This window comes from Malania oleifera, chromosome 1 (assembly GCF_029873635.1).
Source record: "Malania oleifera isolate guangnan ecotype guangnan chromosome 1, ASM2987363v1, whole genome shotgun sequence".
Classification (NCBI taxonomy): Eukaryota; Viridiplantae; Streptophyta; class Magnoliopsida; order Santalales; family Ximeniaceae; genus Malania; species Malania oleifera.
In genome coordinates, this window is record NC_080417.1 from 152,939,989 (window position 1) to 152,966,792 (window position 26,804).

Sequence of the window (26,804 nt, forward strand, 5' to 3'; positions counted from 1 at the left end):
TGGTATTTTTATTACTTGTTTTTAATTTTTTCTGGGGCATCTTCATCACCAATCCTTATCACAACATTCAAGTTGATTGAGAATGACTATTTGTTTTAATAAATGACATTAAATTTTAACAATAAAAAATATGTTAAAATGGTAACTAATTGGAGCACTTGTGTAATTCAAGGAATGCTATAATGGCATGGCCTGTGTGAGGGCAAATGAAATAGATGTTGCTAAATCATGGAGTAAGAGAAAAATTAAAAATATTTTATATATATATATATATATATATATATATATATATATTTCTCTACTGTGAAATCATTGAAATGCAAAAATTAAGTGGCCGGCGGTGTATGATAAATTTAAGTTTAGCATTGTAGTTTGTACATAGTGGTGGTTTTTGAAATTATATACAATTTTGTTTAATTTGAATTTTTTTTTTATAGTTTAAGAATATGTGGAATTTCTAAATATGGGAAAATGCAGCTGAAAATTTTGGTAGCTTATATATAACTTTAATATGGTTTAAATTTTTTGATTTAAATAACAAAATGTTTGAATTTTTTTTTATTTTTTATGAAAAATTATTCCATTGGTTTAACTTAATTTAAAATTTATAAAACTATATCCATATATAGCACGCATATCGATCACAGGGTCTATGCTAGTAGTACAAGATTATGGCCTAAAAATTCTTTAAATAATCCAACATATAACTTTATATTGCCATGTAATACTTGCCTACATAAAGTATGACATTGGTCATTGAAAAAATCCCAAAATTCTAAGCCATGTAAGCCCCTGCCAAGGCATTAAAGTATAACCAATTCGTCTAATCTTGCAAAGCCCTAACGTACATAGATGACTATGAAAAAAAAAATTCTTAACACTATATACTTTGAATCTTCATGTAATTCAATCCATTATTCCCAATTTTCCACAAACCAAAAGGAGAGGCCAAGGACTGTGACAATTACACCCTCACAAAAGGTAACTAAGCTGGGGTATATATCCCCAACCTAACTTTATTCAAGGTATCAAGAACTCTTATACAAAGTAAGTCAATAGTTCCTCAGCTATAAGGGGTTAGGCAAATAGTTGGACGTTTAGGAGCTATTTATTTGTTGTTCTCTTACTTGATAATGTTTCCTAACAAGAATTAATGTTGTGTTCTAAAGCATATAGTTCAAATTTTATTTGGCACTATACAAATTCCAACAAGAAAATTATAATTTTATGTATATCGGTTACGAAAAAATAAAGGATAGTATCATTAATAAGAAAAAGGCATATGTCCACTCATTTTGTTGAGTGTTTTATTTCAAAATTATCGATAATCAACTAATTGAATGGTTAATATGGACTCATTTACTCGTTATCCTTTTAAATCAATTGCTACTTAAATGTTTACTAATAAGAATAGTGTTGTGTTTGGAAGAATAAAGTTCAAATTTTGGATTTAGCACTATATGAATTTGAACAAAACTCAACTGAGATTCATGATTTTATTTCCCTTACAATTTTATGCAGAGTAGGGCAGTATATATGGAGTCAAGTACAAGAAATTTTAATTTTTACTCTATCTCATAAATTTTAGCACAAATTTGCCAAATTTGACCAATTAACGTTCCATCAGCTATTAGAAGATTAAGAATAACCCCTTGCAAGTTGACATAAGCGATGGAGTTAATTATTGAATTTTCGGTAGCATGCAGACAAAGATACCATGTGTATGTGTGTGTGTGAGAGGAAGGGAGAGAGAGAAATATATTTATTCTAAACAAGATGTTGCAGAAGAAAATAGATATGAAATTGAATGTAAAAAATAAACTTCTAAACTCTGACATGTGCACAACTGTTCAAATTTTTTTTTTTTTTGTTTTTTTTCTAAAAAAAAAGAGCGGAACCTTCATTTATTTATTGATAAACTCTCACTTTTGGCAGAGGAATACCGTGATTATAAGACAATCAATGGGAGAAATAAATGATAAAACTTTAAATGCCTCCCCAAAAACAACACCAACATCCAAACAAAACAGGATTACAAGTCCAAGCAAAACAAAACAAAACAAAGACCTACAAAACAAGACTCACGCAATAAAAACAAACAAAAGATAAACAACATAAAGCATAAACCAAAAACAATAGGAAATTAGCTAAACATACCTCATATAAGCCGTACTCATCTTCTCCAATTTATACAATCCATTGATAACTCTAAGGAGTTTATTACTATTTGTAAACCCATAGCACCTTGTCGAGTCAAGGCATCTACCATTTTGTTCCCTTCTCTATACTAATGTTTTATCTAAAAGTCTACCCTCTCCAATAAACCAATCCGCTGCTCCCAAAAATCTCACAAATACCACAAGGAGCACCTACTGGATCTTGTCCAATTTACAATAATATTCGAATCACATTCAATATCAATACTAGTATATTCCAAATGTTTGCAAGTCTTTATTCCTTCCAACACAACTCTCAATTCAGCTTTATTATTTGAACAATAACCAAAATATTTTGAAAAACCAAAAACAAAAGAACATGTATGGTCTCTAAGGATGTCATCACCACCCGCCGGCCCTACTTGCACAACTGTTCAAATAGCATAAACATTTCCTTTAAGAAGCTCTTGCATGTGTCAGCAGCTAAATATCAAACACTGTGTCACCATTAATTTAGATGGTCGCACCAGCAAGTCCATAATACCAATGTGAATGGTGAACCCACAAAACCAAGGGTGATGAATTACCTTATAAACAGAAAAATTTCACCCCTCACAATATACTACCACCTCCAATGTCTTAGAAATTAGAAGTTGCATGCAGCCGTCTCTGAATTTCACCTCCCTTCCCCACACTACCTTTTTACTTTCATGGATTCAAAACGAAAAGCCCTTACAACCCATTCTTCTTTCTTCCAGATTATACAATTTCCCACAACTATGCCCATCAGTACTCCACATCCATAACCCATCATCACTGTTTTCCAGTCAAATAAGCCACTGGTCTCAGATCCATCATTGTCGTCTTCCTGATGCGTTGATTCAACACACATCACCTCAAATGGAAAATGACACGAACTAGAGCTGGACCTAGAGTCACAAGGGGGCAGAGGAGGTCCACAAAGCCCAGAATTGTTCTCATAATTGGATGGTGCAAAAGTAATCAACTGACCGCCAGAAGGGATAGGCCCTGTAAAATTGTTGTTCGACACGTCAAAAGAGGCAAGAAAAGAAAGAGTCTCTAATGACATAGGGATGGATCCTTGAAGAAGATTATGAGAGAGGTCCAGGAATAATATTTCTTTCAGATACCCAAAACTGTCAGGAATGTTTCCGGTTAACCTGTTGTGTCCCAAGTTCAGAGACTGCAAGCATATCAATGAGCCAAAGTTCTCTGGAATGGTTCCAGACAATGAATTGTAGGAAAGGTCAATGTAGCCTATGCTGCCATTGTGTTTCAATGCGATTGAATAAGTATTGGGGTTGAAGTAGATTCTCATTGATTGGCAAGAACGAAAAATGGGAAGGTTGGATAAAGCCTCAGGTCGAATCCCCTCAGTTTCAAAGACTCCTGCAGCTTCGCATGCAGTCACACCCCAGCTTTGCACAACTAAAAGATGCTCCTTGGATAAGAGTGTAGGGGTGGTGAAGTGGGGCAATTCGGCAAGCTCAAATGGGATGGAACCGCTGAGATTGTTAGAGCTTAAGTCAAGCCAAGCGAGGCTTTGGCACTTACCTAGTTCTGGTGGTATCTGCCCACTAAGCATGTTGTCGTTCAATTGGATAATTTGAAGGTTGATGAGGTTTCCAATGCTGAATGGGATTTCGCCAGTAAGCAGGTTGCTGGAAAGAAATAGCAATCTTAAGTTGGTGCAATTACCAAGAGAAAGTGGAATGCTTCCAGAGATGAGATTGTTGTTCAGAATCAAAGTCTCTAGATTTCCTCCATTAGTGCAAATGCCCTCAGGAATCTCACCAGTGATACTGTTTCCCCACATACGCAAGTTGGAAAGATTTGGGAGGGTCCAAATTTTTGATGGAAGTGAGCCAGTAAGTCTGTTGAGGCTAAGATCAATTGTCCTCAGATTCTTACAATTAGCAAGCTCTTGAGGCACTGTGTCTGAGAGAGAATTGTTTGGCAGAAGTATATTTTCAAGCAAAGAGGATGATGCTGTTGACAAGGGGGATGTGCAAAACATGCGAGGAATATTCCCAGTAAATGCATTTGAACTCAGGTCGAGCACTCGAAGTTGACTACAGTTGGTCAATGACAGTGGAACTGAACCAGTGATATTGTTGAAGGGCAAGAACAGATGCCTTAAACTTGGTAAAGTGCTAATTACTCTATCAAGGAAATTCCCAGAAAGCATATTATGACCAAGTTTGAGGATCTGCAAAGAGGAGCACGATGTGAACGTTAAAGGGAGACCACCAGAAAGTTTGTTAGCTGAAAGGTCAAGCTCCTCCAGTGTTCCACAAGTTTGCCCTAGCCCTGGTGGGATCTCCCCTGAAAACTGGTTATATGCAAGAGATAGCCTGCGCAAATTCTTTAGGTTTCCCAACAAGACCCCTGGGAGTTTGTGCTGGAGGTCATTGTGTGAGAGGTCAAGTGTCTCAAGAAGTTCACAATTTCTCAAATTTCTAGGGAAATCAGCCCCAGAGAGAGCATTGTAAGACAAGTTTAGAAACTTGAGCTTACTGCAGTCCCTGAATTCAAGGCTAGAGAAATTGCCGGAGAAATTGTTGTGGGAGAGATCCAAGTAGTTCAAGGACAGCAAAAAGTTGGCCACCAGGTAGGCAGGTATTTCCCCATACAATAAATTGTAAGACAAATCCAGGATGAATAGGTTCTTACAGGATGAAAGGGGAGTGACCCAAAGATCACCACGTATCTTGTTGTGGGAGAGATTGAGGAGATTTAAATTTTGACAGTCGGAGAGAGTATGGGTCAAAATGGTAGAATCAGAAACCAAATTGTAAGACAGATCGAGTCGCAGGAAAGAAGGACCGAAGTTGAAAACGATGCCAGGGATTGAGTTGTGAGAGAGGTTAAGAGAAGATAGATTATTGCAGGAGGACAACAGCAAAAGGGATGATCTGTTGAGAGGATTCGACAAGTTGTTGGAAGATAAGTCCAGAGTTTGAAGGCTACAGGGTCCAGTAGTGGAGTTCAGAGAGGAGATATCTTCATCAATCTCAGAGAAGGAATTACCTTGGAGGTTGAGATGAAGAAGAAAGGGTAAAGCTAGTAGATGGGAGAGGTGCAGGGAACCGACCAGACCAGCACCACTAAGGTTGAGGGCAATAACTTGCCCATTAAGGGAGCACGTGATGCCTTTCCAAGAGCATGGAGTTGTTGAAGTGGCACTCCAGTCCCTCAAGAAGTCGTCAGGATCTGCCGTAATAGATGACTGCTTGAAGGATATCAAAGCTGCAACATCGATGTTCCTCTCCTGCTGCTGATGCTGCACTTGCTGTGCATCTGTGAGCACGGCTGTGTCCTCCGAATTCGACACCAAATAAAGAAGATGCAAGCAAAGCAACAGATTCCAAAAGAATCCCATTATTTAATCTATTGTTATAATGATATGGTACACACCCTTTAGTAACCGCAGATTGTCTCTTTAAAAGGCCAACTGCAAGCTCTCGTGTCTGTTCTTTACAATACACATGAAGTCTCAAATTTATAAAATAAAATGCAGCTAATGCTAATCAGAGTAATCACCAACAGAGTTGACAAGAAATATGTTAATTAAAGTCAAGCCTCACAGATGTTTCAGTCCTCCATTACCAGCTGTGTATACTTCCCTTATTTTATATTTTAGTTTTACAACCAAAGCTACGGCAATAGATAACAGAATATATTTATTTTATAACAATGATAACAACCACACACATTCTTCGATCAAGTAGTAATAACGATTTAAAAAATTTTAATATAAACTAAAAATACCCAAATCACTTGATTAAAGAAAGAATATGTTTACCAACGGGATCAATAAAAGTAATTATAATGATTTAAATATTTTGATATAAACTTAGAATACTTGAATCACTTGATCAAAGAAAGAAATGCTCACCAATATGATCAATAAAAGTAATCATGATTTAAATATTTTGATATAAACGAAGAATACTTGAATCACTTGATCAAAGAAAGAAATGTTCGATCAATAAAAGTAATAATAATGATTTAAATATTTTGATATAAACTAAGAATACTTGAATTACTTGATCAAAGAAATAAATGTTCACCAACAGGGTCAATAAAAGTAATAATAATGATTTAAATATTTTAATATAAACTAAGAATACTTGAATTACTTTATCGGAGAAAGAATATGTTCACCAACAAGCATAGAACCACTATTTAATATTTTGATAACCCCTTTTAAAGCCTGCAATTAACTATTGAATTGACTTTAGAATGCGATGGTATGAATCATTAATCAAGGAAAAGCCCCAAAATAAATTATCATGTACTGAATATTTGACTACTAAATTTATATAAATGCAGCTGACCAAAGTTCTTAAAGAGTCTGCCACCACCAAAGGAATGTGTGATACCCCATGGATGAAAAGACTTAAAAAGATTAGATGTTACTACCCATATCAACAAGGTGCACCTTTCTTTTCGAGAGTTTTCCCATAAGAACTCCATAGTTAAGCGTGCTTGGCTTGGAGCAATCTTGGGATGGGTGACCACCTAGGAAGTTTTCTCAGGAAATGTGTGAGTGAGGAAAAAACACACTGAAAAGGACACGTGTTGGTTTGTGGGCCAGTCATTAGTCTGATAAGGCCCCCACTGTTGTCTGGTCCATGTAGAGGAGGAGAGATGCAGTGCTCCCTGGTAGACCCAGGTTGGGGCATTACAATGGGACCCAGTGGCAAACAAGGTGGTGATCAGTAGAGATGTAGTCTTTGATGTCCACGTGTCTAGTGAGGAGAGGTCTAAATTTGACCTGAAGTCTCATTGTTGCATCTTCTTGGAGTATCCAGAGGGTGTGAAGGGGTATAAGTTGTGGGACCAGTAGCAAACAAGGTGGTGATCAGTAGAGATGTACTCTTTGATGAGAAGGCTATAGTGAAGCATACTCAAGAGTTTGATGATTAAAAATAGGAGCCAGAAAGTTGGGTTAGTGATGAACATGTTATGCAAGTGGAGTTGGAAGTTCAAGACAACGAAAATGATCATGGTCTCGTGGTCGTAGGGAGCACTAGCTTGAGAAACCAGCAAGTCGACGATATTCCTATACGGGGATCCGGACGCACTATCAAGCCTTTATCAAGATATGGTTTTGATGAGTTAGTATCTTATGCCTTTCTTACTTGTTGCAACATCCCAACTACCTTTCAAGAGGCAGTGCACGGCCAGGAAATAGATAGGTGGATGGGAGTGATGATTGAGGAGATGGAATCTTTGCATAAAAATCAAACTTGGGATTTGGTGGAGCTTCTAGATGGAAAGAGACCGATAGGTTGCAAATAGGTGTATAGGAAGAATGAGGCAATTTTAGAAAAAGAAGAAGAGAAATTCAAGGCAGGGTTAGTGGCAAAAAGATACTCACAAAAGAAGGGAATAGATTATGATGAGACATTTTCTCCAGTGGTACTACATACTTCTATTAGAATTGTGTTGGGGCTGGTTGTAACGACTTGAATTTAGAATGGTATTTAAATAATAAAGAGAGGAAAAATGGAGACCAGAAACAGAAGGAAGCAGTCGACTTTGTCGACGAATACAGGGGATTCGTCGACGAAGGCTTAAGAAAATTCGTCGACGAACACAGGGGGCTTGTCGATGAGAAAATACTGAGAGGGGTTCTGAGGCAGCCTGAATTTCGTCGACGAATACAGGGTCTCGTCGACGAAATTTGTAAAGGACTCGTCGACGAAGGACGAGCTTGTCGATGAAATTCTCTATTTTATAAATATGGAAAATTCGGGAATTATTTCATTTTTAAGAAATCTCTCTCTCTCCTCTCTCTCTCTCTCTCTCTCTCTCTCTTTCTCTCTCTACGACTCTCTCTCCCTTCTCTCTTCGTTTCTGACCCCACCAGTCATTGGATCAACGATCCGAAACTACCACGACAATCGTGGCGGAGTTCTTTACAAGTCTGTCGGGGCGGATCGTTAGAAAAACGAAGTTGGATTCCATTCCAAATCCAGGGTAAGACTTTTTACTCAATTTTTGGATTTGTGACAGTTGAGAGAAGTGTTGTATGCATTAAAATATTAAAGTTTAATACTAGAAGTTTTCGTTTCTAGGGGTGTTGATTGGGAACGTTGGGAATCATCCCTAAGTTGAGGTAAGGCTTTTAAGCCTAATTTGACTTAATGATAGTTATAGAAAATGTTGTACGTACGAAAATACTAAACTTTAGTTCTGGTGAATTTCATTTTCAAGGTATTGAGTCGGAAACCCTGCGGGTGTAGGGAAGAGTTTTTTAGGGGCTATTCAGGAATCAGGTAAGGGGATAAACTAAGTTAGTTTCTATTTTTGAGAAAATGCTTATATATATATATATATATATATATATTTATCATTTGATTTATGGAAAATGTATAAGTTTATATATATGTTTTATATTTACAAAATACTGTGAAAATGATCGTATGTTGAATATGTGGAAAATCTGTTGTGTGGCATAAGTAAAATGTTGGGAAATACTGTTTTCTAGGAATGTGGATGATGGGGGTTTTTATGATGGGAAAATCGGCGTACGGGCCGAGATATTTTTATATGTATATGATTTGCCAGCGTAAGGGCCGTACTATGTGGATGAGATTTGCCAACGTACGGGCTGTGCTATGTGATTTGCCGGCGTATGGGCCGAGCTATGTGATTTTTCAGTGTACGAGTTGTGCTATGTGATTTGCCTGCATACGAGCCGAGCTATGATAAAATGTGTAATACCAGCGTACGGGCCGATGATTTTCATGATACACGCATATATATGTAAAATGATATGATTGATTTGGAAATGTATGATATGAAATATCCCTGTATCACGATTTCAGTATATGTATATGTTATCAGAACCTGGTTGGCTTGGTTTAGGCTAACACTTGCACGGTATCATTGCTATGTTTCCATGGTCTTCGTGATCATGATATCTGTGTTAATGCCACTGTACGGAGTGGTGTGAGATTGGATGGTCGATGTGGTTATTTTCAAGAAGTGTGCTATTATTGCCCATAGTGTACGGACCAGTCTAGGTAGACCCATCGGACCTACAGACTAGACTATCGACTTGGCAGTGGTCGGCCAACCATTGTCAGGTCCCGCTTTCGAGCCACATAATCCAGTCATGTGGGGATAATACATGACAACAGCCAGCTAACCTACCAGGATTGTTTTTATGTTATTATTATTATGATATGAGATGAGAAATGTTTATGAAAATGTAATATGTTCTGCCATGTTTTGATATACATATGTTTTCCCAGATTTGATAAACAGTACTGAGTATGATAGGTATGGTATATGTAGAACACGGTATACTCATGTTGTCACACACTGGTATTAGTTTATTTCTCTTACTGAGAGGTGTCTCACCCCTAAATTTCACTAACTTTTCAGGAGTCCCAAATAGGAGAGTGGGAAAAGCCCGCTGACATAGTGTGGTTTATCTGCCCTTTTTGAAGGTAAGTTTTGGTAGGGACAGTTAGGTTTTGTGGGGATTGTCCCTAGATTACATTTTTGGGATGTATATATGGAAATACAATGTTTGTAGTAACTCTGGTATATTGTGATATATGAAATGATGAGATGCATGAGATTGTATGTTTCCTGCTGCTTAGGCTTTTGCTGTATGTTTTGATATATCCCTGGTACCCACGGGCCCAGGTGGATTGTGACCTGCTGAGTTGGGATATGAGATGTGTGGTAATGATTTTATTATTATAATATATATATATATATATATATATATATATATATGGAAAATGAGCGGGTCGTGACACTGGTAGCTTATTACGATCTTTATTTGGAATAAATGGATGTGAAGACAACACTTCTTCATGGTGACTTGGAGTATATATATATATGGAAAATGAGCGGGTCGTGACACTAGTAGCTTATTACGATCTTTATTTGGAACAAATGGATGTGAAGACAACGCTTCTTCATGGTGACTTGGAGGAACAAATCTACGTGATACAGTCGGAGGGATTTATTGAATCAAGAAAAGAAAATTTTATTTGTAGATTGAAGAAGTCTCTTTTTGGGCTAAAACAATCTCCAATGCAATGGTATAAACGGTTTGATTCCTACATAATCAAGATTGGCTACAAACAGTGTGAGTAGGATTGCTGTGTTTATGTGAATAAACTTGAGGATGGTTCTTTTATTTTCTTGTTATTGTACGTCGATGACATGTTGATAGCCGCTAAGGATTTAATTGAGCTGAATCAGTTAAAGGATCTGTTGCATAAGGAATTTGACATGATGGATCTTGGTTCAGCCAAGAAAATACTTGGGATGGAGATTCGTCGTGATAGGACTGCAGGGAAATTATGGTTATTTCAGGGCGGTTATGTGCAGAAGGTGTTGAAGAGGTTTAGCATGACTAGTGCAAGACCGGTAAGTATACCTGTAGTGAATCATTTTAAGTTGTCTACTACAGATTACCCAAGTTCGGATGATGAAATTCGGGACATGTCAAAGGTCCCCTGTGCTAGTGCTATGGGGAGTTTAATACATGTCATGGTATGTACAAGACCAGATTTGGCGCATGCAGTAAGCGCGGTGAGCAAGTTTCTCTCTAATCTAGGAAGGCAACATTGGGAAGTCGTTAAATGGATATTCAGATACTTATGGGGTACATTGGGATATGGCATCATGTTCGACAAGCAACAAGGTAGTCTTTCTGTTATGAGGTTTGTTGATGCAGATTATGCTGGAGATATGGATGACAGAAGGTCTACAATGGGATATGTATTTACCCTTGTAAGAGGACCAGTACGTTGGAGATTCATGGTACAATCTTCGGTTGCATTGTCCACGATTGAGGAGGAATATATGACAATTATCGAAGCTGCAAAGGAAGACTTATGGCTTATTGGTTTAGTTAGAGAGTTGGGAATACAGTAAGATGGTGTGGTACTGCATTGTTATAGTCAGAGTGACATTAACTTGGCGAAGAATTAGGTATATCATGATAGAACCAAGCATATTGATGTGAGATTTCACAGGGTTCGGGAATCGATCTCTTCGGGTGAACTTGTGTTAAAAAAAGTTCATGCATCTAATAATGCAGCAGATATTCTGACCAAATCAGTTACTTCGGAGAAGTTCAAGCATTTCTTGGACTTGCTTCATGTCTCCAAGTGATTGAAGGGAGACAAGCCCAAACCTAAAGTTTTCAAGATCAAGGTGGAGCTGATCATGTTTTTTGGGACTCTCCTAAAGGGCGTATAATCGCCAACGTGGAGATTGTTATTTGTGACTCTTATACTATTGTTTTTATAAGTAAAGAATGAAGAAGGAAAAACATGAAGGGGACAGCACAACAGCCTTGTCGACAAGGGCTTACGTTCGTCAACAAGGGGAGAGCAGAGGCTCATCGATAAAGGCTCTGAAGTTCGTCGACGAGTAATTACCAAGAGCATGAAATTTTAGACTTCTGGATTCGTCGACGAAAGTCTGTTCTCGTCGATGAAGGGTATTCTTGGTCTCATTGACGAAGCCCTGTATTCATTGATGAGAAGCGCCTGGGCTACGAGCAGTTTTTCAGAAATTTTGAATTTTGAACGTTGGGTGGTTAGGCAAACGAGGGGAAACTTCCAAGAAACTTTTATATATGTTATTCTGGGCATATATGAGAGTGTAGATGATCATTAGAGAAGTGTATTATGTACATCTTGATTTTATTAGTGAAAATTTGTCTGTCATTACTTCCGTGGATGTAGGTTTTGTCGAACCATGTAAATCTTTATGTTGTTGTTCTGGTTGTGTATTTTTATTTACTTGTTGTTTAATTTCCGCTGTGTATCTTCATTATCCGATCCATTATCACAACATTCAAGTTGATTGAGAATGACTATTTGTTTTAATAAATAACATTAAATTTTAACAATAAAAAATATGTTAAAATGGTAACTAATTGACCTAAAAATGACGAGTAATGACACACATGAACAGATTTATGTTCTTTTGCATATTTTGTTAAAGGAAGGTGTCATTCTTCCAAACGTATATGCAACTTATCTAATTGGATCACTTGTGTAATTCAGGGAACGCTAAAATGGCATGGCCTGTGTGAGGGCAAATGAAATAGATATTGTTAAGTCATAGAGTAAGAGAAAAATTGAAAATATTATATATATATATATATATATATATATATATATATATATATATATTTCTCTACTGTGAAATCATTGAAATGCAAAAATTAAATAGTTTGGCGGTGTATGATAAATTTAAGTTCAGCATTGTAGTTTGTACGTAGTGGTGGTTTTTGGAATTATATACAATTTTGTTTAATTTGATTTTTTTTATAGTTTAAGAATATGTGGAATTTCTAAATATGGGAAAATGCAGCTGAAAATTTTGGTAGCTTATATATAACTTTAATATGGTTTAAATTTTTTGATTTAAATAACAAAATGTTTGAATTTTTTTTTATTTTTTATGAAAAATTATTCCATTGGTTTAACTTAATTTTAAATTTATGAAACTATATCCATATATAGCACACATATCGATCACAGGGTCTATGCTAATAGAACTATATTATGGGTGTATTAATGTCAAACTGTTTTAAGTGAGGATAATTTAGTCTCGAATATAAAATTCTCATGAAATAGGATTTCCTATTAGAAAAAGCTTACCATGAGGAGTCATCAAAATACCTTGCATGAACAATGATTGCCTAAAAATTCTTTAAATGATCCAACATATAATTTTATATTGCCATCTATTACTTGCCAACATAAAGTATGACATGGGTCATTGAAAAAACCCCAAAATTCTAAGCCATGTAAGCCCCTGCCAAGGCATTAAAGTATAACCAATTTGTCTAATCTTGCAAAGCCCTAAGGTACATATATGACTATGAAAACTAAAATTTCTTACCACTATATACTTTGAATCTTCATGTAATTCAATCCATTATTCCCAATTTTCCACAAACCAAAAGGAGAGGCCAAGGACTGTGACAATTACACTCTCACAAAAGGTAACTAAGCTGGGGTATGCCCCCAACCTAACTTTATTCAAGTTATCAAACACTCTAATACAAAGTAAGTCAATAGTTGGACGCTTAGGAGCCATTTATTTGTTGTTCTCTTACTTGATAATGCTTCCTAACAAGAATAAATGTTGTGTTCTAAAGCATATAGTTCAAATTTTATTTGGCACTATACAAATTCCAACAAGAAAATTATAATTTCATGTATATCAGTTTCGAAAAAAATAAAGAATAGTATCATTAATAAGAAAAAGGCATATATCCACTCATTTTGTTGAGTCTTTTATTTCAAAATTATCAATAATCAACTAATTGAATGGTTAGTATCACCGTATATGTTGGTTAATATGGACCCATTTACTCATTATTCTTTTAAATCAATTGCTACATTAAATGTTTACTAATAAGAATAGTGTTGTGTTTAAAAGAATCAAATTTTGGATTTAGCACTATTTGAATTTGAACAAAACTCAACTCAGATTCATGATTTTATTTCACTTACAATTTTATGCAGAGGAGGGCAGTATATATGGAGTCAAGTACAAGAAATTTTAATTTTTACTCTTATCTCATAAATTTCAGTACAAATTGGCCAAATTTGACCAATTAACATTCCATCACCTATTAGAAGATTAAGAATAACCCCTTGCAAGTTGACACAAGCGATGGAGTTAATTATTGAATTTTCGGTAGCATGTAGACGAATATACCATGTGTATGTGTGTGTGAGAGAGGAAGGGAGAGAGAGAAATATATTTATTCTAAACAAGATGTTGCAGAAGAAAATAGATATGAAATTGAATGTAAAAAATAAACTTCTAAGCTCTGGCATGTGCACAACTGTTCAAATAGCATAAGCATTTCTTTTAAGAAACTCTCGCATGTGTCAACAGCTAAATATCAAACACTGTGTCACCATTAATTTAGATGATTGCACCAGCAAGTGCATAATACCAACGTGAATGGTGAACCCACAAAACTAATATACTACCACCTCCAATGTCCTAGAAGTTAGCAATTCTTATATATCTGTAATTACATTTTTGAATACATAAATAGAAACCATAATTACTACAAAATTTATAAATTATTTAAAATTTCGACTTCAAATATAAATTTAATTAAAATAAAGAAATAACAACAAAAAAAAATTTAAATATTCAAAATTCAAATACAAATACTAGTACAAATTCAAGAAGTTACATGCAACCGTCTCTGAATTTCACCTCCCTTCCCCACCCACACTACCTTTTTACTTTCATGGATTCAAAATGAAAAGTGATTCACTCGAAAAATGAGCAGTTCGAGAGCTATCCCAAGTATAGGAGTTCTGTCGTATAATATTAAGCCCAAGGGCTAGATCATCTCCTCAGGAAATGCGTTTTAATCTCAATTTCACGTTCTTCCAATCGAAAATAAAATGTACTGAACTCAGTTCAGATTCGGGTTTTCAAGATTGTTGAGATTCAATTTAACCAATTAATCGACACGCAATCTAAACTCTAAAGACCAACGTTCACTAAATTAAAAAGTAAGAATGAAAACCCTAATCTACTTAAAGAAATACCGGAGCACATTAACTAAAAATGGGAACTTTAAACATGAAATTAAAACACGCAACACTGAAAATTCAATTAGACACATACGCGGACAAAAAGAAACGAATATTTAACAAAACTACGAAATTGAAGCAAGCACCATAATTTAACCACAAACAAGAATTAAAACAGAATTTTAATTAAGCGAAGATAAATAAAGCAACCAATTTAAATGCTTAGACCTAATACTAACTTTAACTACGAACAAGATAAGTAAATAATAAAAAAATTAAACTTCAATAAAATAAAATAAAATCCCTTAACAATTACTCAAATTCTAAACTTCCAATAAACTATAACAAATATAAGGAAATATTATTTCATTGCAATTAAAAAAAAAAAACAGAAAAGAAAAGAAAAGAAAAGGAGAGAGAGAGAGAGAGAGAGAGAGAGAGCCAAAGAGACATCCATGGGAGTCCTCGGAGCTACTGCAGGGGAGGCTCGGTGCTGTGATGGAGGCCGGAGCTGGTGCTGTGGAAGATGGAAGGGCTCTCGGGTCCTGCTGGTATGCTCGGTTTTCTTGTGTTGCTACAGAGGAGGCTTGGCCATGTGGTGCTGGTCTATTGGTGGCTCAAATTCAGCAGTTCTGGGAGGAGAAGCTACTGGTGCTCCGATGGAAGGAGAGGCAAAGGAGCCGGCGCTAGTGTGCTGCGGCTCAGGGTGATGGTGTCTCGGCGGTGGATTGTTGATGAAGCTGAAGAAGAGGCCACAGTGCAGAGAAGGGTACAAAGGTACTCAGAGTAGAAGAGGGAGAAAAGGGAGAGGAGGAGAGATAGAGATAGAGAGAAGAAGAACATAAAAAGAAAATTGGCCGAGAGCAAGCGCAAGAGAAAGCATAAACAAGAAGAAGAAGAAGAAGAAGAAGAAGAAGAAGGAGAAGAAGAGAGGAGAATAGTGGTGCGCAGGGCACCCCCAGAACAGGGGAAAAAAAGCAAGAATAAATAGAGGAGGAGGCTTGCCCTAAGATCCATGTGAGAGACTTGACCCGATTTGACCCAACCCAATTGGACCTGACCCGGCTTGCATGGCCGGGTCACATCACATATCCTTATATATATTTTGTTTCATTTTTTTCGTTCTCTGTTTATCATCAAATTTGACCCTTCTAAAGCTCGTTTCTCCCAAAACTCAAAACACTAAAGTTGTAGATAATCCTTTCCTCTTTCTCCAAAAATTTGAATCGTCTCGATCAGAGTTCGGACGGAAAAGTTATACACGAAATACGAACAAGTGTCGGTTTTGGTTTTCGAGATTTTCCCTACAAAAAAAAATTACCAAAACTTTATAAATAGTACAATAAGGTTCAAAAAGGATGATTTTGGTACTTTATTAAAATATTGGACAATTTTGGATATTTAATTAAAAATATAAACCGTAAAGTCCGGGTTAAGATGCCCAATTATGCAGTTTTGACACGTAATCAAAAAGCCCTCACAACCCATTCTTCTTTCTTCCAGATTATACAATTTCCCACAACTATGCCCATCATACTCCACATCCATAACCCATCATCACTGTTTTCCAGTCAAATAAGCCACTGGTCTCAGATCCATCATTGTCGTCTTCCTGATGCATTGATTCAACACACATCACCTCAAATGGAAAATGACACGAGCTAGAGCTGGACCTAGAGTCACAAGGGGGCAGAGGAGGTCCACAAAGCCCAGAATTGTTCTCATAATTGGATGGTGTTAAAGTAATCAACTGACCGCCAGAAGGGATAGGCCCTGTAAGATTGTTGTTCGACACGTCAAAATAGGCAACAAAAGAAAGAGTCCCTAATGACACGGATGGATCCTTGAAGATGATTATAAGAGAGGTCCAGGAATAATATTTGTGTCAGACACCCAAAACTGTCAGGAATGTTTCCGGTTAGCCTGTTGTGTCCCAAGTTCAGAGATTGCAAGCATATCATTGAGCCAAAGTTCTCTGGAATGGTTCCAGACAAGGAATTATAGGAAAGGTCAATGTAGCCCATGCTGCTATTGCCTTTCAATGTAATTGAAAGAACATTCATGTTAGAGTAGATTCTCATTGATCGGCAAGAACGAAAGATAGGAAGGTTGGATAAAGTCCCAGGTCGAATTCCCTCAGTCACAAGGAGTCCTGTTGCAGCTTCGCATGCAGTCACACCCCTGCTTTCCACAAATGCAACATGCTTCTTCAATCTGGGTGGAGGGATGGTGAAGTGGGGCAATTCGGCAAGCTCAAATGGGATGGAACCGCTGAGATTGTTAGAGCTTAAGTCAAGCCAAGCGAGGCTTTGGCACTTACCTAGTTCTGGTGGTATCTGCCCAGTAAGCATGTTGTCTTTCAATTGGATAATTGCAAGTTTAATGAGGTTTCCAGTGCTGGATGGGATTTCGCCAGTAAGCTGGTTGCTGGAAAGAAATAACCATCTTAAGTGGGTGCAATTACCAAGAAAGAGTGGAATGCTTCCAGAGATGAGATTGTTGTTCAGAATCAAAGTCTCTAGATTTTCTCCATTAGTGCAAATGCCCTCAGGAATCTCACCAGTGAGACTGTTCCCCCACATAATCAAGTTGGAAAGATTTGGGAGGGTCCAAATTTTTTATGGAATTGAGCCAGTAAGTCTGTTGAGACTAAGATCAATTGTCCTTACATTCTTACAATTAGCAAGCTCTTGAGGCACTGTGTCTGAGAGAGAATTGTTTGGCAGAAGTATATTTTCAAGCAAAGAGGATGATGCTGTTGACAAGGGGGATGTGCAAAACATGCGAGGAATATTCCCAGTAAATGCATTTGACTCAGGTCGAGCAGTCGAAGTTGACTACAGTTGGTCAATGACAGTGGAACTGAACCAGTGATATTGTTGAAGGGCAAGAACAGATGCCTTAAACTTGGTAAAGTGCTAATTACTCTATCAAGGAAATTCCCAGAAAGCATATTATGACCAAGTTTGAGGATCTGCAAAGAGGAGCACGATGTGAAAGTTAAAGGGAGACCACCAGAAAGTTTGTTAGCTGAAAGGTCAAGCACCTCCAGTGTTCCACAAGTTTGCCCCAGCTCTGGTGGGATCTCACCTGAAAACTGGTTATATGCAAGAGATAGCCTGCGCAAATTCTTTAGGTTTCCCAACAAGACCCCTGGGAGTTTGTGCTGGAGGTCATTGTGTGAGAGGTCAAGTGTCTCAAGAAGTTCACAATTTCTCAAATTTCTAGGGAAATCAGCCCCAGAGAGAGCATTGTAAGACAAGTTTAGAAACTTGAGCTTACTGCAGTCCCTGAATTCAAGGCTAGAGAAATTGCCGGAGAAATTGTTGTGGGAGAGATCCAAGTAGTTCAAGGACAGCAAAAAGTTGGCCACCAGGTAGGCAGGTATTTCCCCATACAATAAATTGTAAGACAAATCCAGGATGAATAGGTTCTTACAGGATGAAAGAGGAGTGACCCAAAGATCACCACGTATCTTGTTGTGGGAGAGATTGAGGAGATTTAAATTTTGACAGTTGGAGAGAGTATGGGTCAAAATGGTAGAATCAGAAACCAAATTGTAAGGCAGATCGAGTCGCAGGAAAGAAGGACCGAAGTTGAAAACGATGCCAGGGATTGAGTTGTGAGAGAGGTTTAGAGAAGAGAGATTATTGCAGGAGGACAACAGCAAAAGGGACGATCTGTTGAGAGGATTCGACAAGTTGTTGGAAGATAAGTCCAGAGTCTGAAGGCTACAGGGTCCAGTAGTGGAGTTCAGAGAGGAGATATCTTCATCAATCTCAGAGAAGGAATTACCTTGGAGGTTGAGATGAAGAAGAAAGGGTAAAGCTAGTAGATGGGAGAGGTGCAGGGAACCTACCAGACCAGCACCACTAAGGTTGAGGGCAATAACTTGCCCATTAAGGGAGCACGTGATGCCTTTCCAAGAGCATGGAGTTGTTGAAGTGGCACTCCAGTTCCTCAAGAAGTCGTCAGGATCTGCCGTAATAGATGACTGCTTGAAGGATATCAAAGCTGCAACATCGATGTTCCTCTCCTGCTGCTGATGCTGCACTTGTTGTGCATCTGTGAGCACGGCTGTGTCCTCCGAATTCGACACCAAATAAAGAGCACAAAGCAGATGCAAGAAAAGCAACAGATTCCAAAAGAATCCCATTATTTAATCTATTGTTATAATGATATGGTACACACCTTTTAGTAACCGCAGATTGTCTCTTTAAAAGGTCAATTGCAAGCTCTCGTGTCTCAAATTTATAAAATAAAATGCAGCTAATGCTAATCAGAGTAATCACCAACAGAGTTGACAAGAAATATGTTAATTAAAGTCAAGCCTCGCAGATGTTTCAGTCCTCCATTCCCAGCTGTGTGTACTCCCTTATTTTATATTTTCGTTTTACAACCAAAGCTACAGCAATAGTTAACAGAATATATTTATTTTATAACAATGATAACAACAACCACGCACATTGTTCAATCAAGTAGTAATAATGATTTAAAAAATTTTGTTATAAGCTAAAAGTACTTGAATCACTTGATCAAAGAAAGAAATGTTCACCAACAGAATCAATAAAAGTAATATTAATTTAAATATTTTGATATAAATTAAGAAGACTCGAATCACTTGATCAAAGAAAGAATATGTTCACCAACAGGATCAATAAAAGTAATAATAATAATTTAAATATTTTGATATAAACTTAGAATACTTGAATCACTTGATCAAAGAAAGAAATATTCACCAACAGGATATTTAAATATTTTGATATAAACTAAGAAAACTTGAATCACTTGATCAAAGGAAGGAACGTTCACCAACAAGATCAATAAAAGTAATAATAATGATTTAAATATTTTGATATAAATTACGAATACTTGAATCACTTGATCAAAGAAAAAATGCGTTCACCAACCAACATTGAACCATTATTTAATCCCCTTTTAGAGCCTACAATTAACAATTGAATTGACTTTAGAATGCAATGTTATGTACCATAAATCAAAGAAAAAACTCAAAATAAATTATCATATACCTAATATTTGACCACTAAATTTATATAAATGCAGCTGACCAAAGTTCTTAAAGTTCTAACATGCATGCATCTGGTGTAGATGTTGTCAGAACTTCACAGGTAAACCAATTAGGCCATTACTTCTACCTAGAAAAGTAAAATTCAAATCACATAATGACCAATTGACCATGAAACACTGACATCAAATTTTAAGTTCTTTGCTTTGAATATTCGGGCACAATGATTCACATATAAGCACAAGAAGGAAGGATTGATGCCAGCACCTAGTACATACCAATAATGCTGTTGTTAGAATCAAAGAATGGCAAAAGATTGGGAAAAGAAAAAGTTCTTCATTGAATCAATAGCATTTTATAAGAGATTAAAATCTATAAGAATAAAAAGAAAAAAGATTATTCTATCTTAATATAATGCATATAATTATTATCATTAACATCCCTTCTCAAACTCACGATGCAGCAACAAGAAGCATCGAAAGTTTGTCAATCGGAAAACGAAAATGCTAGACGGTGTGAAACTTCGTAAAGAAGTCAACAACCTGCATGGAGGAGGGAACAAATGGTAAAGTAATAGTCCCTTACTAAAAGTGGTGTCTGGTGACATAACAATCAATTTCAATGTGTTTGGTCTATTCATGAAACACTAAATTCCTTACAATCTGGATAGCACTCCAATTGTCACAATAAAGAGGAGTAGGAACAGAAAATATAACACCCATATAAGCCAACAACCAATGTAACCACACAGTCTCAATCGTTGTAGATGCCATCACACAATATTCAGCCTCTGTGGAAGAGTGCGAAACAACTAATTGTTTCTTGCTTTTCCAAGAAATAATGTAGTCACCTAAAAATATGCAAAAGCCGGCAGTGGATTTTCGATCAGTAGGATCAGTAGCTCAATCCGCATCAGAATATACAGAAAGCTTCAATGACGAGGTCGAAGAGAATAAAATACACTAATAGAGAGTCCCTTGAAGATATCACATGCAAGATGCACAAAACAACTAACCAATGCACAAATGTAGGCAAAGCAACAAACTGACTCACGATGTGGACATCACAAGCAATATCTGGGCGAGTAATAGTCAGATAAACCAAACTACCAACAATAGTACGATACGGTGGGATCTCGTACGGGAATAACATCAGTGGAAGTGTAGCAAACATTAACTATTGAAATATTTTCTAAAATATATGATTTTATGGGTGGGTTTTCATAGTCTTCCTTGACGAATTTTCTAAAGCATTTAAAGTTATGTGGGTTTATCCCACATTGGAAAAAGTGGAAAAGGAAAGGTCATTAATAAATGGGAAGGTGGAATAGTCTCTTAAAATTAGTTAAGAGATGCAACCTTTCGGAATGGATGCAACCTTTTGGAACGAATGCAACCTTTTGGAACAAATGCAACCTTTTGGAACGGATGCAACCTTTTGGAACAGATACAATCTTTTGAAAAAGGCATGATTTTGTCTATATAAAGACAGACTCCACGAAAAACAACGGAAAATTCATCATTCTCTCCTTCTATTTCTTACAAAAGGCTTCCTCAAATTATATCTTTTCCAAATCTTAATTTTTCTATAGAGATAGAATTCCAAAAAATTTGTTCAGATTACTTTAAGGGTGTTTGTGATCTGTTTTCATTTGTGTATAATGCAAACTAATATCATATCATAATATGGGCCTCATTGTATCTTGGAAACATATTTTCTGACTCAATACACACTAATATGGTGGGGACAAATTGTGATGACCCGAAGAATAATAGTATTTAAATGATGATTAAGAGGGTGGAAAATGGAGACAATTTTGAAGGAGGAAGTCAACTTCGTCGACGAACGCACATTGCACTTTGGAAGGAATAACCGAGAGAAGTTTTCAGGGCCTCGTCAACGAACACAGGGGATTCATTGACGAGGGTATAAGAGGACTTCGTCGACGAAGGCAAGATTTGTCGACGAGGAGATACCGAGAGAGGTTTTGAGCAGTCTGAATTTCGTTGACGAGGAGTGGCTTTCGTCGATGAAATTATTGAAGGACTCATCGACAAAATGACGTGACTCGTGGACGAATCCAATCCTATAAATATAAAAAATTCAGATTTTAACTTCACCATTAAGAAATCTCTCACTCACTCTCTCTCCTTACGGTTCCTCTCTCTTCTCTCTTCGATTTCGGGCCGAATTTCTGCCAGTTCGACAATCTGAAGCCACCATGATGCTCCTGGGGAAGTTCTCTCCAAATCTGCAGGAGCGGATCATTGGTGAAAACTAGTTGGAAATCATCCCTAAGTTGAGGTAAGGCTTTTTAAGTGAAATTTGATCTTACGGTAGTTATAGAAAATGATATACACATGAAAATACTAAAGTTTAGTACTGGGAGTTTTCATTTTTAGGGTATTGATCAGGAAACCCTATGGGTGTTAGACCAGGATATTTTAGGGGTTTTCTCAGTAGTCAGGTAAGGGAATAAACTAAAGCAGTTATTTTCACGCAAATTACTATTATTTATGAGCCAATTGATTTTCTGAAAATATGTACGATATTTGAATATTATGGAGTAAATGCATGTTTAGAGAAAATACTGTTGTTGTACGTGGATGATGGCCAAAACGATTGGCCACCGAATTATAATGCTATACGGGGGTAAACTGAACAAGTTATTTAGATCCATTGGAGTCACTCGCTCAAATGTGGCTTCATTAAAGAGAAGATAACTTGCTGATATCTTCTCTGGCGTCACCTTGAGACTTATAGGGTATGAGCTGGTTGGCAACATCTGGTTGCCTTCTAGGGGTACAGCCGCACAGGGAGAGGCCCCGTATGAACCACCATAGCCTACCCAACCATCAAACGTGAATCTTATGGCCGCCATCACCAGTTTATCTAACTCGTTTGTACAATTTCGAGGATTAGTCATGTCAGACCTACGAGATTTGGCATCGTCATCCACTGCGCTTCGTGACGAGTTCCGAAAGTTCTCCATCTCCACAACCAGTCATTTTTCTGATCTAGAGAGGTCCATGACAGTCAGCTTCAGTGAGCTGAACGATCGCATTCAGGAGATGCGGGACGAGAAAGACCAGATGACCATGGATTTGGACTTCGATGCCGGTGATGGTGGTGATTGAGGTGATGATGGAGGGGAGTTCTAGACTCTGTAGAGTAGCTTGTAGATCAGATTGTGTGGCCTTGATTCATTTTTTTTTTTTTATTCTATATCATCTGGTCTGTACCTATATAAAACAGCTTTTAGTTTTGTTTTGTATTATCTTGACGATCACATTCACCACACTTACGTAGATACTATGATATGGTCGTTGTGCTTTTGATTATGATATATATCTACAGTACTTTGATGTGCATGTGTTTGTGGTAAAATGACTGCTCTGTTTAAATGAATGCTTAGTATAGAGAGCCTCCTGCATGGTGGATGCAGTTGATGAAAATTGTCTGCTGGTAGATTATAGGTTCTCGCATGCCTTACTCTTGAGATACTACTTGTTTGAGAATCATTTTTATGCAGGTAAATTTTGGGAAATGTCCTATTTACAGCCGGCATGCTGCCGAATTTTCTGTAGACATTTTCCCAAATGACAAACAATCCTCTTTTGTGTGTGCAAAATCTAAATATGACACAATTGATTCATTTGCGTTGAACTGTTACATTCCTTGGGATTGATTGTGCATATATATATATATTTAAAGTAATTGGACCAAAATGCATACTCTTAGAGGGTGTCGCTTAGCATTAAAATCATTAGGCCCTGAGAAACAATTATGTATTCTTAACTGTATATTGGTAATGCTTTGTATTAGGAAGACATGCTCTCATCATACTATATTGTGCGAAAATACATGCTTGTTTTGGGACACCAAAATGATTATAATAAAATTCACCTTTAAATCTTTTGAAAGGATGAGTGAAAACCAAGTAAAAATTAAACCTCATCTTCACATAATCATTAGATATTTAAGGAGTCTCGAGTAAAATTTACAAGTCTAACTAAGCTTTAATCATTGGTATTTCTCATTGGATTAGACTTAGTAAAATGACTCTTGTCTGTGTGTGCACATCTTATATATCTATTGCATAATCATATTGGATGTAATGAGCATTGATTATTCCTTGTGATGCACAATTTCTTATCCACTTCATGATGATATTGCAACTTTTACTTGATTGTTGGACCATGCTGAACTGTTTGAGTAGTTGTGGATAAACTGCTAGGAAATATAAACTCAAACAGGATACATCTTATACAGGATTTATTTTAGAAAGTCCGATTTACAAACGGCACTCTACCGAAATTTTTTCTAAAATCTTTAAATTTTTCATGTATAACTGTAATACTCACCCTTTGCCTAGAGTATTAACTAATATAGCCCTTTTTGTTGTTGCCAAAAGGGGGAGATGAAAAGGGGCAAAAATATTAGGTAAAGTAAATTGACTAAAATACATTGGATGCATATTGATAAGGGTGCCTTTTTAGGCTTAAACCCATAATTTTGTTAGTCATATTTGTCATCATCAAAAAGGGGGAGAATGTTGACCTTATAGGTCACGCTTGGTTTTGATTATGACAAACACTCATTGTATCTAATGAGTGTTTAAGACTTTGTGTAAGAACCATAAATTGCCAAGATCATGATGCACATGCACATGGAGCAAATGAAGCTTGAAGACCAATTCATGTTTATAATTGTATAATATATATATTCAGCTGTGTAATTGGTCTATAATAATAATTAGGACCTTTTGTATGTAATCATCACACACCCCACATGCATGGTCAAATACGTAAGCTCATAACTAAAATGACCTTCAAAAAGACCTTAAGGGTTACCCTTTGGTCGACCTTCGGTCGATCGACACCGGATTTTTACGGCGTCTTCAAAAGGACCCAGAAATGACCTTAGGACACTCATCTTTGCACTCATAAATGTTAAGAACTTGAATAGGGTGAAAGTGTATTGAATTAGGACCAAAATGCACACTTTGTGCACTTTCGGTCGATCGACCTTGACAATTCATTCTGCCCCGGTTGACCGAATTTGGTCTGGGTCAACAATTTGACCTCAGCCCGGTAGACCGAAACCTCCCGAGGTCAACATTTTGACCACCTGGTCGACCGATCCTAAATTGCATTGCAACTGTCTGGTTGACCGAAGGTCCTCGGGAGAAGTCCCAACGGTCTAGTCGATCGAACCATTTAGTTCAAATCAGCCTAGTCGATCGAACCTTGGAAAAACTGAAAATTCACCTCGGACATGCACTTTCTGTCGACTGAGTCCCCAGTTCAAAAATGTCTCGATCGACCGAGGCATATGAACTTCGGTCGACCGAAAGTGTTCTTGTCGACTGGGCCTCTCGAGTTGCCTTGAATTTTTATCATGGTTAATAATTTTAAAACGGGGTTAAAATGGCTAAAACATTATTAAACTTTTCTAATAATCCCGGCTATGTCCCCAACGGTTATATTTCATGGGGTGTCTATATATACCCCTTCATTTGGAATTATTAGCATGAGATTAGCAGATTTGATTAGAGAAAATTCTCTAATATTTTCAAAACCTATAATACTCATATCTAAGCCCCAACCACTCATACTTACCTTCTCTCATTGCCAAAAGTCGTTTGTAAGTTGATTGAGTGATTGTCTTGAAAGGTTTGCTCTCCTTACGTGTTTGATTGAAACAATTTTCTTGAGAGTCAAAGCTAAGTGTTCTTAGGGGGATTTGTTCATAAGCCTATCCTAAGAAGACTTACCTAAGCTTCTGAGTATTGCATTTGTGTTGCAATTTCTTAGAAAGCTAGTATTTGTTTTTGGGTTGCAAAACGTTTTCAAAACTTACTCAAATATCCTATGTGTTTCATATTTGATATACTTGTGAGAAGATATTTGTGTTTGTGATATTAATCTTTGTGCAAAAGTTATTCACTCACATATTATTTGCTAAATACAAAGATTACATATATCTTACAAACCAAGCATATACATTATTTGATCTACGTGATTGAGATATCATACTGATTAATATGCTTAAGACTTGCTTGACATCTTTGTGTGAATCTGTTGATTAAATATCGTATGATACAAAGATTGCTTGTTGATACTCTCACGCACTCATTACACTAATAGAAAATACATTTGAGAGTTAAAATATTAGACCACAGTGAGCTTACATATTAAATCATATTGTGGTGTATCTGACCGAGCGTATCTGGGTACACATTTGCTTTACATGAAAGCATAATCACCGTACCATTGTATTGTATTTCAAATTTGTTGTATTTCCAAGCACGAACCTAAAGAGGGAGACTAGCCTTTTGAAATAGTCCCAGATTGGCTTAGACCCGTTTAGGAAAGCTGGGTGCGTCATCCTGTTAAGGCGTGTTGGTTAAGTTCAGCCCTTTAATTGACCTAATTAAGGTTGAGATCAGCCATGTGGTAATTGACCTGATTGTAATCAGTACTGCTCCACCCTTAAGTGAGCCTTTTAGTGGAATCCTCGGGCTTGTGAGCTAGAGGCAGGGATGTAGGCACAATTGGCCGAACCCTGATAACATATCGTGTGTCTATTTACATTTTTGCCCCTTTTATTTACCGCATGTATATGTTATGATATGAATGATGTGCATGATTTAAATTCCGCATATTTTATTCATCGGCACATTTGGAATTGTGTATAAAGATCCTTAGTTATCAAATCATATTAGCTTCTGACTTAACCTAGGAGAAAAGTTTAAATTTCCAATTCACCCCCCCCCCCTCTTGGGAATACACCAATTCTAACAAGTCTCGTCAACGAGGTCCCGTCTCGTCGATGAGAAGATACCAAGAGAGGATTTTTAGAAAGTCTGAAATTCATCGATGAGGGTGCAGATTCATCGACGAACTTTCTACAAGACTCGTCGACGAGGTGACGTGTCTTGTCAATGAATTCGACTATATAAATAGCCGAAAGTTGGATTTTTACGCAGAAGATTTACAAAAATTCACTTCCTCTCTCTCTCCTACGGCTCCA

General features: G+C 36.9%; 1 protein-coding gene and 1 pseudogene across 1 annotated transcript; both read right to left on the bottom strand.

The window, feature by feature from the left end:
• Positions 1 to 2,407: 2,407 nt before the first annotated feature.
• On the bottom strand, positions 2,408 to 5,622 carry LOC131159342 (receptor-like protein kinase BRI1-like 3). The gene has a single exon (XM_058114196.1). The coding sequence runs from the start codon at positions 5,557 to 5,559 to the stop codon at positions 2,851 to 2,853; it is 2,709 nt and encodes a 902-aa protein (XP_057970179.1). The 5' UTR covers positions 5,560 to 5,622; the 3' UTR covers positions 2,408 to 2,850.
• A 10,652-nt stretch (positions 5,623 to 16,274) lies between these two features.
• LOC131149963 (receptor-like protein kinase BRI1-like 3) lies at positions 16,275 to 18,899 on the bottom strand (annotated as a pseudogene).
• Between the last annotated feature and the right edge of the window lie 7,905 nt (positions 18,900 to 26,804).

What these genes read in the sequence shown, in the direction of transcription:
- LOC131159342 (XM_058114196.1), bottom strand. Translation starts at nt 5,559, where the DNA reads ATGGGATTCTTTTGGAATCTGTTGCTTTGCTTGCATCTTCTTTATTTG.